The sequence below is a fragment of the Triticum dicoccoides genome, chromosome 7B (assembly GCF_002162155.2).
Source record: "Triticum dicoccoides isolate Atlit2015 ecotype Zavitan chromosome 7B, WEW_v2.0, whole genome shotgun sequence".
NCBI lineage: Eukaryota > Viridiplantae > Streptophyta > Magnoliopsida > Poales > Poaceae > Triticum > Triticum dicoccoides.
The window spans coordinates 464,785,059-464,796,224 of record NC_041393.1 but is presented as its reverse complement, the minus strand read 5'-3'; the positions used below and the strand labels follow the sequence as shown (position 1 = coordinate 464,796,224).

At 47.0% G+C, this 11,166-nt stretch overlaps 1 protein-coding gene across 1 annotated transcript; it reads right to left on the bottom strand.

Annotated features, from left to right (window-relative positions):
- Positions 1 to 3,544: 3,544 nt before the first annotated feature.
- LOC119338809 (probable beta-1,3-galactosyltransferase 2) lies at positions 3,545 to 7,819 on the bottom strand. Its single transcript, XM_037611037.1, has 11 exons — positions 7,298 to 7,819; positions 6,209 to 6,308; positions 6,052 to 6,110; positions 5,742 to 5,938; positions 5,575 to 5,638; positions 5,389 to 5,461; positions 5,177 to 5,297; positions 4,972 to 5,059; positions 4,765 to 4,890; positions 4,513 to 4,622; positions 3,545 to 4,052 (listed from the first exon to the last, which is right to left on the bottom strand). The coding sequence occupies exons 1-11, from the start codon at positions 7,411 to 7,413 to the stop codon at positions 3,904 to 3,906; spliced, it is 1,203 nt and encodes a 400-aa protein (XP_037466934.1). The 5' UTR covers positions 7,414 to 7,819; the 3' UTR covers positions 3,545 to 3,903.
- Between the last annotated feature and the right edge of the window lie 3,347 nt (positions 7,820 to 11,166).

The following is an 11,166-nucleotide window of genomic DNA, read 5'->3' as shown; positions in this document are numbered from 1 at the left end:
CCTCGATCGAGACTGTCCTGAGAAAGTTTGCGGCAGCCAAAGCTGATCAGTTAATACAATGGCAGTCTGCTTTATGGCGTAGGAGAGCTAAGCTTCGATGGTGTGTCTCAGGTGATGAGAATTGCCAGTTCTTTCATGTTGCTGCCAATGGACATGCCAAACGCAATCAAGTCCGTGTCCTTGTTCAAGGGGGAGTGGAGCACTTCGATGACCAACAGAAGCTGCAGCTTGCCACTGCTTATTTTTCTGACCTGCTGGGACAACCATCACCATCACTGCCAGCTGTCGATATCTCTGCTATATACGAGTCTGCAGACTTGTCTTGCCTTGGTACGGAGTTTTCCTGGGAAGAGATTGTTCTGGCCATCAACCGCTCGCCTAACAATCGCAGCCCCGCCCGGACGGTTTCACGAATGAGTTTTACAAGGCTTTTCACAATGTGCTCAAGGAGGACTTACAACTCTTTTTTGAACAGTTTTACCACAACCAGGTGGATCTCTCTGGCATCAATCAAGCTCATATTTCCCTCTTACCCAAGAAGGAATCACCTCTTGAGCTGCACGACTTCGGGCCAATTTCTATTGTTCATAGTGTCCCCAAGCTGGCTAGCAAGGTCCTTGCCCAAAGATTACAAATGCAAATCCCTTCCCTGGTTCACCCTCTACAATCTGGCTTCATCAAGGGTCATTCCATAGTTGAGAACTTTGCTATGGCTGCTGACATGGTTCAAACAGCCCACAAAAGGAAACTGCCAATGGTGGTTCTCAAGCTGGATTTCCAAAAGGCGTTCGACACTGTCAGCTGGGCCTGTCTCTTCAGCATTCTTCAAGCCCGCTGTTTCCCTTCACAATGGATCAGCTGGATCTCATCGCTTCTGACCACAGCTAGCTCCAGAATCATGCTCAATGGTGAGCTTGGCGAGTCTTTCGTTGCAAAAAGAGGTTTTCGTCAGGGCAACTCCATCTCGCCATACCTGTTCATTTTGGTCGCTGACGTCCTACAGAGATTGTGTTGTTTGCGTTTTGAAGACGGCAGCCTGATACACCCGCTTGGTTCTGACCGTTTGTACCCGGTGCTACAATACATTGACGATACACTTCTTTTGTTCCAAGGTAACACTCAGCAGGCGGCCATCGTCAAACAGATCTTGTCTAACTTCTCAGCTTTCACCGGACTGCAAATCAACTACCACCGGAGCACTATGATCCCTATTTGCATCGACCCGAACAGCACACAGGAAATTGCTGACATGTTTGGCTTCCATATCTCAAGCTTTCCGTGCACATACCTAGGCCTGCCACTCTCTCTGCACAAGATTAAGCATGGCCTACTTCTGCCTATCATTCATCGGGTGGACAAGAGGTTATCAGGTTGGCTAGCCACCTTTCTGTCTTTTGGTGGCCGTTTGACGCTGGTTAATTCATTCCTTGCTAGCATCCCAAGTTATTATATGTCATGTTTCCTTTGGCCTAAGGAATCCCTTAGTACGTTGGAAAAATTGTTGAGGGCTTTCTTCTGGCAAGGCAAGAGCACAGTCAAGGGAGGCCAATGCCTCGTTGCCTGGCAGTTTGTCACTCTCCCAAGATCTGCAGGCGGTTTGGGCATCAGAGACCTTCCTACTCATAACCAAGCTTTGCTCACCAAGTTTGCAGCTAGAGTTTTGCAGACCTTGGAAATCCCCTGCTTTCAATGGTTTGCTCAACAGTACTGTAAGCATGCTATCCCTCTCAAGGGCTCAAACCAGTGACACGGCTATATGGAAGAACTCCAGACCTTTCATTCCTACAGTGTTGGCATCCTCCAAGTGTTCAACGGGCCCTGGCAAGGTTATCTCCTTCTGGCATGATCACTGGTTGCCAGTGGCGCGGCTACGGTTCTTGTTGCCCGCCCTCTTCTCGTATGCTAAAGATGGCGCATGTACAGTGGCCTCTCAGCTCGGCAACAACTTTTGGTGCATTCAACTGCACCCCAACCTATCTGCCAGTGCCGCCCAGGAACTGCAGATGCTAAACTCTTTTCTGCCCCTGTCTCCTACAGATGCTGCAGTTTTCGGCTTGGATGTCAGAGTTTCTGCTATACACCATAAGCCACTGACTACTTCTCAAGTTTATCAACTTTTTACCTTCAAAGGTGTGGCCTGTGAGTTCAGCTCCTGGGTTTGGGACAAGATCATCCCTTTGAGGTACCGCGTCTTTCTCTGGCTAGCTTTTTGGGGGTGACTAAACACAAGAGATAACATGTTTCGTAAGCATTGGTCCCTAGTTACCGAACACCAGGACTGCGACATTTGCCCTGCAAGTGAGTCTGCCAGCCACATTGTTCTGCGCTGCTACCCGGCCTCTGTTATCTGGGCCGCGTTCCATATGAATGACCTAGCCTCTAGCTCCACGGACATCGTTCATTTTATGCACAGAGCTCAGCGGGCTTGGTTTAACTCTAGAGGAGTGCACATTCTGTTCGTTGCGGCTGCAGTTACTCTCTGGCACGCAAGAAACGACAGAGTCTTCAACAACAACCGATGGCCTCCGTTCTATCTCACAGGATATATGTCACAACTCCTTCAGGCTTGGCAGCACCGGGCTAAAAGGCAGGTTGATAGGATGCTATTACGAGCTGTATGTACCTCCTGACTAATTTAGCTTTCTAGTACTCTTCTTTCCTCCTCGCTTACCCCGTTCTTCTCTCTTCCCAATGGCTGCTTATAGCCATGGCACTACGGTGCTCAATGTAAGCTTCATGTAATCGACCCTTTGGTCCTAGGCCAGGCCTTGGCCTGTTTTGAAATATATAAGGTAGAATCTCATCTACCTTTCATTTCAAAAATAAATAAATAATCTGACCGTGTGAACAAGCAAGAAGACCATCCCATAGGTACAGGTAGGCTCGCCACAACTCCAATACAACAAACGTACAAATGATCAGATCAATACATTCTTTTTAAACATTCCATATTTTCTGAAAGGAAAAAAGTAGAAGACGATCCGACGGGTACTCTGCGCACACCTCCAATTGGAAATCCAAAAGCGAACCAACCTGTGGTTGGATGGTTAGAGGGACAGTAGTATCCCCAGCTCACCAGGGTTCAAATCCTGGTGCTCACATTTATTCCTGGATTTATTTCAAGATTTTTGGTGGTGCACATTCAGTGGGAGGAGACGTTCCCGTCAACGACGAGGTGCCTACGGTGAGTTCGTAAATTTCAAGATGATATGTCGGCTCAGTCTTTCGAAGATGCTCATAGAGGTAAAGTGTGCGTACGTGCGTTCATAGGGGTGAGTGTATGCGTGTGTATATGAGCGCTTGAGTCTTTATTGTGTTAAAAAAACTGAAAATCCAAAAAACATTTTACTATGTTATTACTCCCTCCGTCCGAAAATATTTGTCATCAAAATGAATAAAAAGGGATGTATCTAAATGTATTTTAATTCTAGATACATCCTTTTTTGTCAATTTTGATGACAAGCGCTACCGATGAGCATCTGGCAAGAATGGTGGGGGGAGAACCCCGTCGACCTCCCTCTCCTTCCACTCTTTTATCGTCACATCACCCCTCCACTATCTTATCGTATTTATAAGTAATTTTGCCGGGATCTTTTCAAGCACTAAAACAGAAAAGTTCCCCTACGTACACTGATACAGTCCTAGTCAATCAACCCACTAGAAGATTAAATGAAAAAAAAATGAACGTACAAAAGAGGAACAAGACTCCTGCTGTCGGCCGTGCTTGTACATGAGTGTGCAACCATCTCACGCTCTGAATGGGCCACCAACGAATTTTCTTCTATCCACCATCTTTCACATATTCCAGTTGATCGTTATAATATCCGGCCACCCTCCGTTAAAGCATGAATTGTATATGTGAATTTCTTCTTTCAGCAGCTTTAAGCCTGGAGAATCTTCAGTTTAGAAGGTTGCGTTCCAGATGGCGTTCTCACTCTCACCGCAGCGCCGATGGACCTCCTTGATCCGATCCGCCGACTTGCAGATGCCGCTGCAGCTCCAGTCGAACGACGCAGCGCATACGTTCCCCGCCTGAGCCTTCCGTTCACATTCTGCACAATTGTGACATGAACAATCAGCTCAAATGTATCTGAAAATGTTAGTGAAAAAATGATTTACAAAGGTGAACTGTTAGTTATTCACAAGGGACGATGACACTTTAAGACGAAGAGGCGCCCTTCTTCTTTTAAAAAAAATGGAAAAGGAAAGATGAGATGTCTAATGTCCTGAAAGACTGATGGCACATGACGAACTCTTAACAACGTCGAGAAGCACATGCTTATGACAGCTGATACCACACCTACTTACTGAAGTTGACTGGCAACCGCTCCAGATCCGAACTACATACACATTAAAGTATACTTACGCTGCCTTGCGAAATGATTGCATACAGGTCGACTAAGCTGTGTGTGCTAAAATATTAATCAGCAGCTACATACAGGTGGTGGCTGACTGGCATGTTAAACACCGACGAATTCATCAAGGAGGAAGAAATTCAGTCCCAAGGGTTACCTGGATGCGTGCCGCAGCAGAGCCGGCGATCGTCGACGTGCTCGGCATCCACTCCGATGAACCAGGCTCCTATCGACACATCCTCGTTGGCATATTTGTGGAGAACATGCCTGAAATGTCGCCATCCAATCATCACGGTTAGGTTATGGTCAGCGATGCGATGCGATGCGGTGGGTAGGTGTTGACTTGTGCGTAGAAAATTCAGTCAGTCAGTACAAGAAGGGAACACAGACATTCTTAACATTTGCTTACTGGTTGATTGATATGTAGGAGGCCAGATCCTTGGAGATGGCGTAAAGCTGACCGCTCGCGTGCCGGAAGTATTTGTTTCCCCATTCGCCGAATTTCCAGTACTCAGGCTCATGGTATTTCACACCCCTGAAACGGCCAATAACTTGGTTTCAGCAGCTGTTGCAAGGGGACCAAGAAAGGCGTCGTAGCAGTGGCGAGCGAGCTTACTCCTGAGCGAGGACCGGGCCTGATTTCATGCAGCCGATGTAAGCTCGGGGCTTGGAACGATGCCTGGCCAATATGCCTCCAAGAGTTGCTGCAATTTATATGGTCGAATCTCGTCAATACTGTACACACTAGTGAGGCAGCTTCATTTAAATAAACAGTGTACTATATTTTGGACCTCCAAGATCTGTAATAATGCAGTACGAACCTATGTTTACATGCACATCATCGTCCACCTTGACGAAGTACTCTGCATCCCACATGGACACGGCTTTGGCGAAGTAGGATTTCGTCTTTGCTGCCAGCTCCAGGTACCCTTCAACGTGGTCCTGCATGACAGTATGAGTGACTGTTAATACTACTGTACAGCTACATACAATCATCAATACAGTACTATATTCTGCGTCCAAAGGAAGTTACCAGCCTCAAGAAGTCGCCATGCTCTCTGTCTTCTGCGTCAATTGCTCTATCTAGTATCCCACCAGATGTTGCACTGGAAAGGGCAAGTTTCAGATGTCAGTATCTGAATTTATAACATAGATTAACCATACAAAATGTCAAAGTGTATTGTTTCTTTTTATTAAAGGCAATGCATGATGAACTAACCTATGACCTATGACGAAACGGACGATGATGCCCTTCTCCTCTTCCATCTTCCTTCTTTTCTCCCCTGTAGTAAATCGAGCAAAACACGTCAGGGACACAAGGTCGGTGCTGAGGCAGGTAGGAAGAAAAGGGGGGTATCTTAAGGCAGCAACAAGAAACTGCAAAACCTTGAGGCATCCATGTGGCACGAACTGAATCTCTCCGCTTCCGGCTGCTGAACGCGGTGTTGATCCCGATGACCATGAAGTACTTCCGTTTCGCAGCCGGTTCCGACGACGGCGCGCCGCCATTGAGGATGGAATCCTGCGTCGCCTTGGCCGAGGCTAGCTCCATTTCTAAGTTCGATATTGTTTTGTCCAGTGACCTGATCACAGAGGGAGGTACTATTTGTGAGTCTCCGCCCGACACTCCAGTGTGGCGCCAGAATTAGTAAGTATAGTGGAAACGTTGTACTGATTCAACACTTGGTCTACTTACTGTATAGCATCTTCAGTTCTTTGGACCTGCCCAAAATCGTCTTTTGGCTCGTTATTAATCTATTGTATTTTCAAAAGAAAGGAGGGATTAGTGATCAGGTCACACAAGCGAAAGTTGGTAATCAGATACTATAATAACTGGAAGGATATATGCTTACACTTTTGAGCGCACAATCACTAGAAGAGACGAGATTCATTTTGTCCAATTCGAGGGCCGACCTCCTGATGATTTCTTTGGATTCTGGGACGGTCCACATCCTGCATCAGCCAACAAATTTAAATTTACAGTGCCGAACAGAGTCATTTGCGATAACAACAGCCTAAGCATTAGAAATACTAGATAGAAAAATGGAAGTAAAGTATGGCTGTTCGTAATCAGCTAAGCAGTACTGCAAAACACTGGAAGTGATTTTACTGTCGAATTTTTTATCAGATGAAGTACCCCCAAAAGTGAAAGTGATTATACTTTTACTACCAATCGCCTGTGATCTGGGTGGTGGGGTCGGGGCAACAGAAACCAAACCACTATGTTGTCGGCGACAGGTAGTAGACTGGTAGCAGATGCTGGGCGGGCAGTTCGCGTTTAATGGCCCTGTGACCTGCTTGCGATGCAAGATCTTCAGACATAAAGAAGCATCTCATCCGCCAGTGAAGTACACAGCGGGGTACAGGCGCCCGGAATTCCACGTTCACGACTCCGGTGAGAGTACGCCACAGCAGCAGTCGTACACCAGCTATAGTATTGGTGGTCACCTTGTGGGTGGGTACTGGGTAGTACTCGCCTGGCCCTTGGAAAAAATGGGGTGAAGTGATCACAGGAAGTCAATAAACCAATAGGATTCGGTGATTTTGCAAAGGACTCTGCTCGAGACGGAGACGTTCACTAGGACATGATCAGAATTAGCTTCTGCAGCCGAAGAAGCAAATTTATTCTCTGTGTGTGTGTGTGTGTGTGTGTGTGTGTGTGTGTGTGTGTGTGTGTGTGTGTGTGTGTGTGTGTGTGTGTGCAAGAAGCCTAATATTACAGGCAAAACGTACGAGGGCATTGTTCGCTCATCAAGAACTCAAGGCAAAACAAGGAGCCAGGCATGAATGAATATGCAAAAAAGGAAGAACTGAGCGGCCCAAGCAAACCTGCATGCAGAAACGTCAGAGCGATCGAAACTTGATGAATCATCCAAGCGAACTCCAGGATATCAGGAGCGGCAAAGAAGAATAAGAAGAGGAAGAAGGAGCATGACGTGCACCTGTTGGTGAAGATGAGGCCGACGCAGAAGCTGCTGAGGCAGAGCAGAGAGGTCCATTTCCGGGAGATGGTGCCCCTGAACAGCAGCTCGTCCCCTGCTCCCGACCCCCTCGTCATCTCTCTCTCTCTCTCTCCCGGCCGCTCTCTCTTCCCCTCTCCGCAACACTAAGCCTGGGTCTCACCTAAGGCTCAGTCAGGGCCACACGGTTTGCTCTCCGGGGAAAGCATGATCACGCCACAGGAACTTCCAAGCCCAGCATCAAGAATCTAATGGTCCCTGCTTCTACTCCACCACCACCTCCCGCTGCCGCTCTCACTTTTGTGAGGCGCAAGTCTCCTCCACCTTGCTTCCCTCTCCGGATTCCTGCCTGGGTTCGCTCCGAGTGGCCGGTTGTCTTTGAAGTGAAGGGGAAGGGGAGCGCGAGGAGGAGGACGCACCAACTGCGGGCGGGCGTGCATGCGTGCGATCTCCGATCTGTGATGCGTGTGGGTGAGCCAGCGAGCGGGCGGGCAGGGGGTGTGTGGAGTCCGAGGGAGGCAAGGGATCTCGCGCCCGTCCAGATTTATTCGGCAGTGTCTGTCTGGGGGCACTCGGGCCGGTCTGGGCATCACCGCACCGGCCGGCTTACTCTGGTGGTTATCTTGGTTTAAACTTTGTTCTTGGGTGATTATAGTATTATTACTGACACTGGCTTGACAGCATTAATGCCCCGGGTAAGGTTTGTTAGATTGAAGGATTTGGACTGGTGGGGACAAAATTGTAAGTTTGGCCCTTCGATGGTCAAGTCAAAGCCCCATCCTTGTGTTAATCTTCCGGGAATTTTAGTGCAGATGATTTTGTGTGTGTGTGGAGAATCTCTGGTTACTTTGCAGTCTACTGTTACTGCAAACGGTAGTCTGGGTGTCACTTTTTTACATTTTTGTAATGGACGTTTTTGTTGTCTCAGTGTCGCATTAATAGTGTATTTCTGCTCCTAGTTAGTATAACACCGTGCGTTACTACAGGTTACAATACATATACTTTAGAAAGCATCTCTGATCTGAACTTCTAATTCAATTATGCCCCTTAATCAAATATTATGTGTCTTAGGATCTACTATAGGTTTGCTCATGTGGGCGCTCGCTGGTGGCCGACATCTTATCATGGGATCATAGCATTCTTCTCTTTGGTTTTTCATTTTTTTTTCATTTTTTTTCATGTACAAGTGTCGTGCTCTCGCCTTCTGTCGGTGTCAAAATCGGCGGATCTCGGGTAGGGGGTCCTGAACTATGCGTTTAAGGTCGATGGTAACAGGAGACAGGGGACACGATGTTTACTCGGGTTCGGTCCCTCACTATGGAGGTAATACCCTACTTCCTGCTTGATTGATCTTGATGAATATGAGTATTACAAGAGTTGATCTACCACGAGATCGTCATGGCTAAACCCTAGAAGTCTAGCTTGTGATTGTCATAATGATCTATCGACTAGCCTGGCCTTAGCTTATATAATGCACCAGAGGCCTAGGATAACAAGAGTCCTAGCCGAATACGTTGATGGAGAGGAGTCTTTGTCTTAATCATCAAGTCTTGTGGAATACTCCTTGTATGCGGCATGGGCTGCCCGAAGTGGCCCGTGAGTGAACCGCCATGGGGGTCCTCGGCCCGATCCACCTGGTCGGGAGACGATGTGGTGAGTACCCCCTAGTCCAGGACACCGTCAGTAGCCCCCTCAACCGGTCTTCAAGTTGGGGACGCTTCTCGATGCTTCCAAACTGTTCTTCATCTTCGGTCGTCGGTCTTGAAAACTAGTTCAACAAATCTTCTCGTCTTCAATCTTGAGGATCGCTGAAATGAATCCGAAGGGTTTACACATCGGGTATCCGAGGAGCCCTTTTAAGTTCTCGGCCTTTATCAATGCCTTAGGATTATTTTTTATGCCACACCTCGGGTTTGAAGTTGTTCTCGTGCGGTGGTGTCCTCTTACATCTGAGCTCCAACGTCGGACTACATTCGAGATATCTTTTGCAGCCGAGCACCAACGTCAGACTATATCCGAGCTCCAACGCCGGACTATATCCGAAGTGTCATAGATCACCTTGGCTTGAAAAAGTTTGAAGGAGGTTATCCAAGTTTAACGTTGAAAAGTTCTCTATGGAACGAGACATTCGAATCTGGGATTTATGCCGGACCACTTCCGAGCTCCAACGATGGTCAGCGTCCGAGGTGTCGTAAACTACCTCGGTCTTTTAAAAGATTGAACGAATTCAGCCGAGCTTAATGCCGGAAATGCCCTCTATGGAGCCAGCCACTGGCACCCGAGCTTTATGCCGGACTGCTTCCGAGGTGGTGCACCACCCCGACCGCGGGCTGATTTTTGTGAATATTTTTTATTGGTGCAATTTACTCTCTGCCGAGATATATAGCAGTATATGTATATCCAGTAACCCTCAAGGTGTGTGTCGGTCTAAACCCGAGGTGCACCTGAAGGAAAACATAAAACTGCTGATCCTGGTAGCCCCTGAGACTCATTTGCAAAATCGGCCTGAGGATCAACTCCTAGCTCGGCAGCATACGTAGGAATAGAAACACAGTGTAATATATTAGAGATAATAGTGATCGGCGAACGGGCCCTTGAGAGAGGGTCTTGAGAAGTTGCCGCAATATATTAGCTTGACGCCATATAGGTCCAGATGGTACCTATTGTTTCCGAAGACGCGTTTGCCCATAGTTCGATCAAGCCGAACACTAAGTACTTTGAATTTTCTACATTCAACAGGCAACGCGGTAGCCCCCGAGACACTGGTCGGGTGGCAACACCAGATCAGAGGATCGGTGTGCCCCTTTAATATTTATAAATAATGAGCGCGAAGCCCAGTAGCCCCCGAGCCTTAATGTGGACACAGGTGGACGAATTAAGGATCGATATCCGTGTGATAGAAAATTTTGTTGTGTTTAACACAAACTTCTCGAAAAGAGAATAAAGATATCTTAAAGGAGCTAGAGCCAGCGAAAGCTAGGTTCGCCAAGGTTGGCCCCAAGGGGCTTAAGAGATAGAAAATCGATGCCACTTGGGATCTAGGAGAGCTTTATGTAAGTTGCTCGCTTGGTCTTTAAAAGATGAGCTGCAATAAATCGACTTTACTCGCAAGTTATGATCCTATGTATCCAAGTATTTTACATTATTAATACTCGGATACGCATTATACAAAACTTTGTTGACCGACCATTGGCTTTCACCTCCTCGATCAGCAGCTGGGGAGTGTTTGTCCTTCTTTATAAAGCCTTCATGAGAGCAAAGATTTACGACAAACAAGGCAATCCGGTCATACGGTTTTATAAACAAAGGTACACGGAGAGATATGTTATATTACTTAATGTAAGAAACATATTCCAAGGAAAATAGTCCCGCTATCGGTTCCTTTCTTTGGGTCGTCATGCTTATCATGATCATGAAACCTCACCTCCAATCAATGTGGGAGGAAAATATTGAGGATTTAGTTCGAGGAAAGTTCCCGAACTCTATGGTATTAATGAACCAAAATTTTCACTTCCGTTGTTGCCGACCAATGTGATCCTTTAAGATTGCTAGCTTTCGGCTTCACCTAGTCTGAGGTACTAACTCAGATGACCCAGTAGTAACAATCACAGAGGTGCTCCCTTTCCCGCCTAGCCGAATAATCGGGAACGTAGGGCTAAGCACAAGAGCCAGGCAACCCAGCTTGGCAAAAATCTTAAGTCAAATTGATGCATATTTATGGCTTTATAACAATGATTATGGAATGCGGCCCTTGTATATTAAATACAAATGCCGATGATATGTTTATTTTGACTCTGTTGCGAGCGTTTATCAGTTGAAAGTGGCCCATCGTCGGCTTCTACCCCTTTGTA

What these genes read in the sequence shown, in the direction of transcription:
- LOC119338809 (XM_037611037.1), bottom strand. Translation starts at nt 7,413, where the DNA reads ATGACGAGGGGGTCGGGAGCAGGGGACGAGCTGCTGTTCAGGGGCACC. An exon ending in AGAACTGAAGATGCTATACA is followed by an intron (nt 5,939 to 6,051) that starts GTAAGTAGACCA and finishes CTCTGTGATCAG; the next exon opens with GTCACTGGACAAAACAATAT. An exon ending in TGATGTGCATGTAAACATAG is followed by an intron (nt 5,060 to 5,176) that starts GTTCGTACTGCA and finishes TATAAATTGCAG; the next exon opens with CAACTCTTGGAGGCATATTG.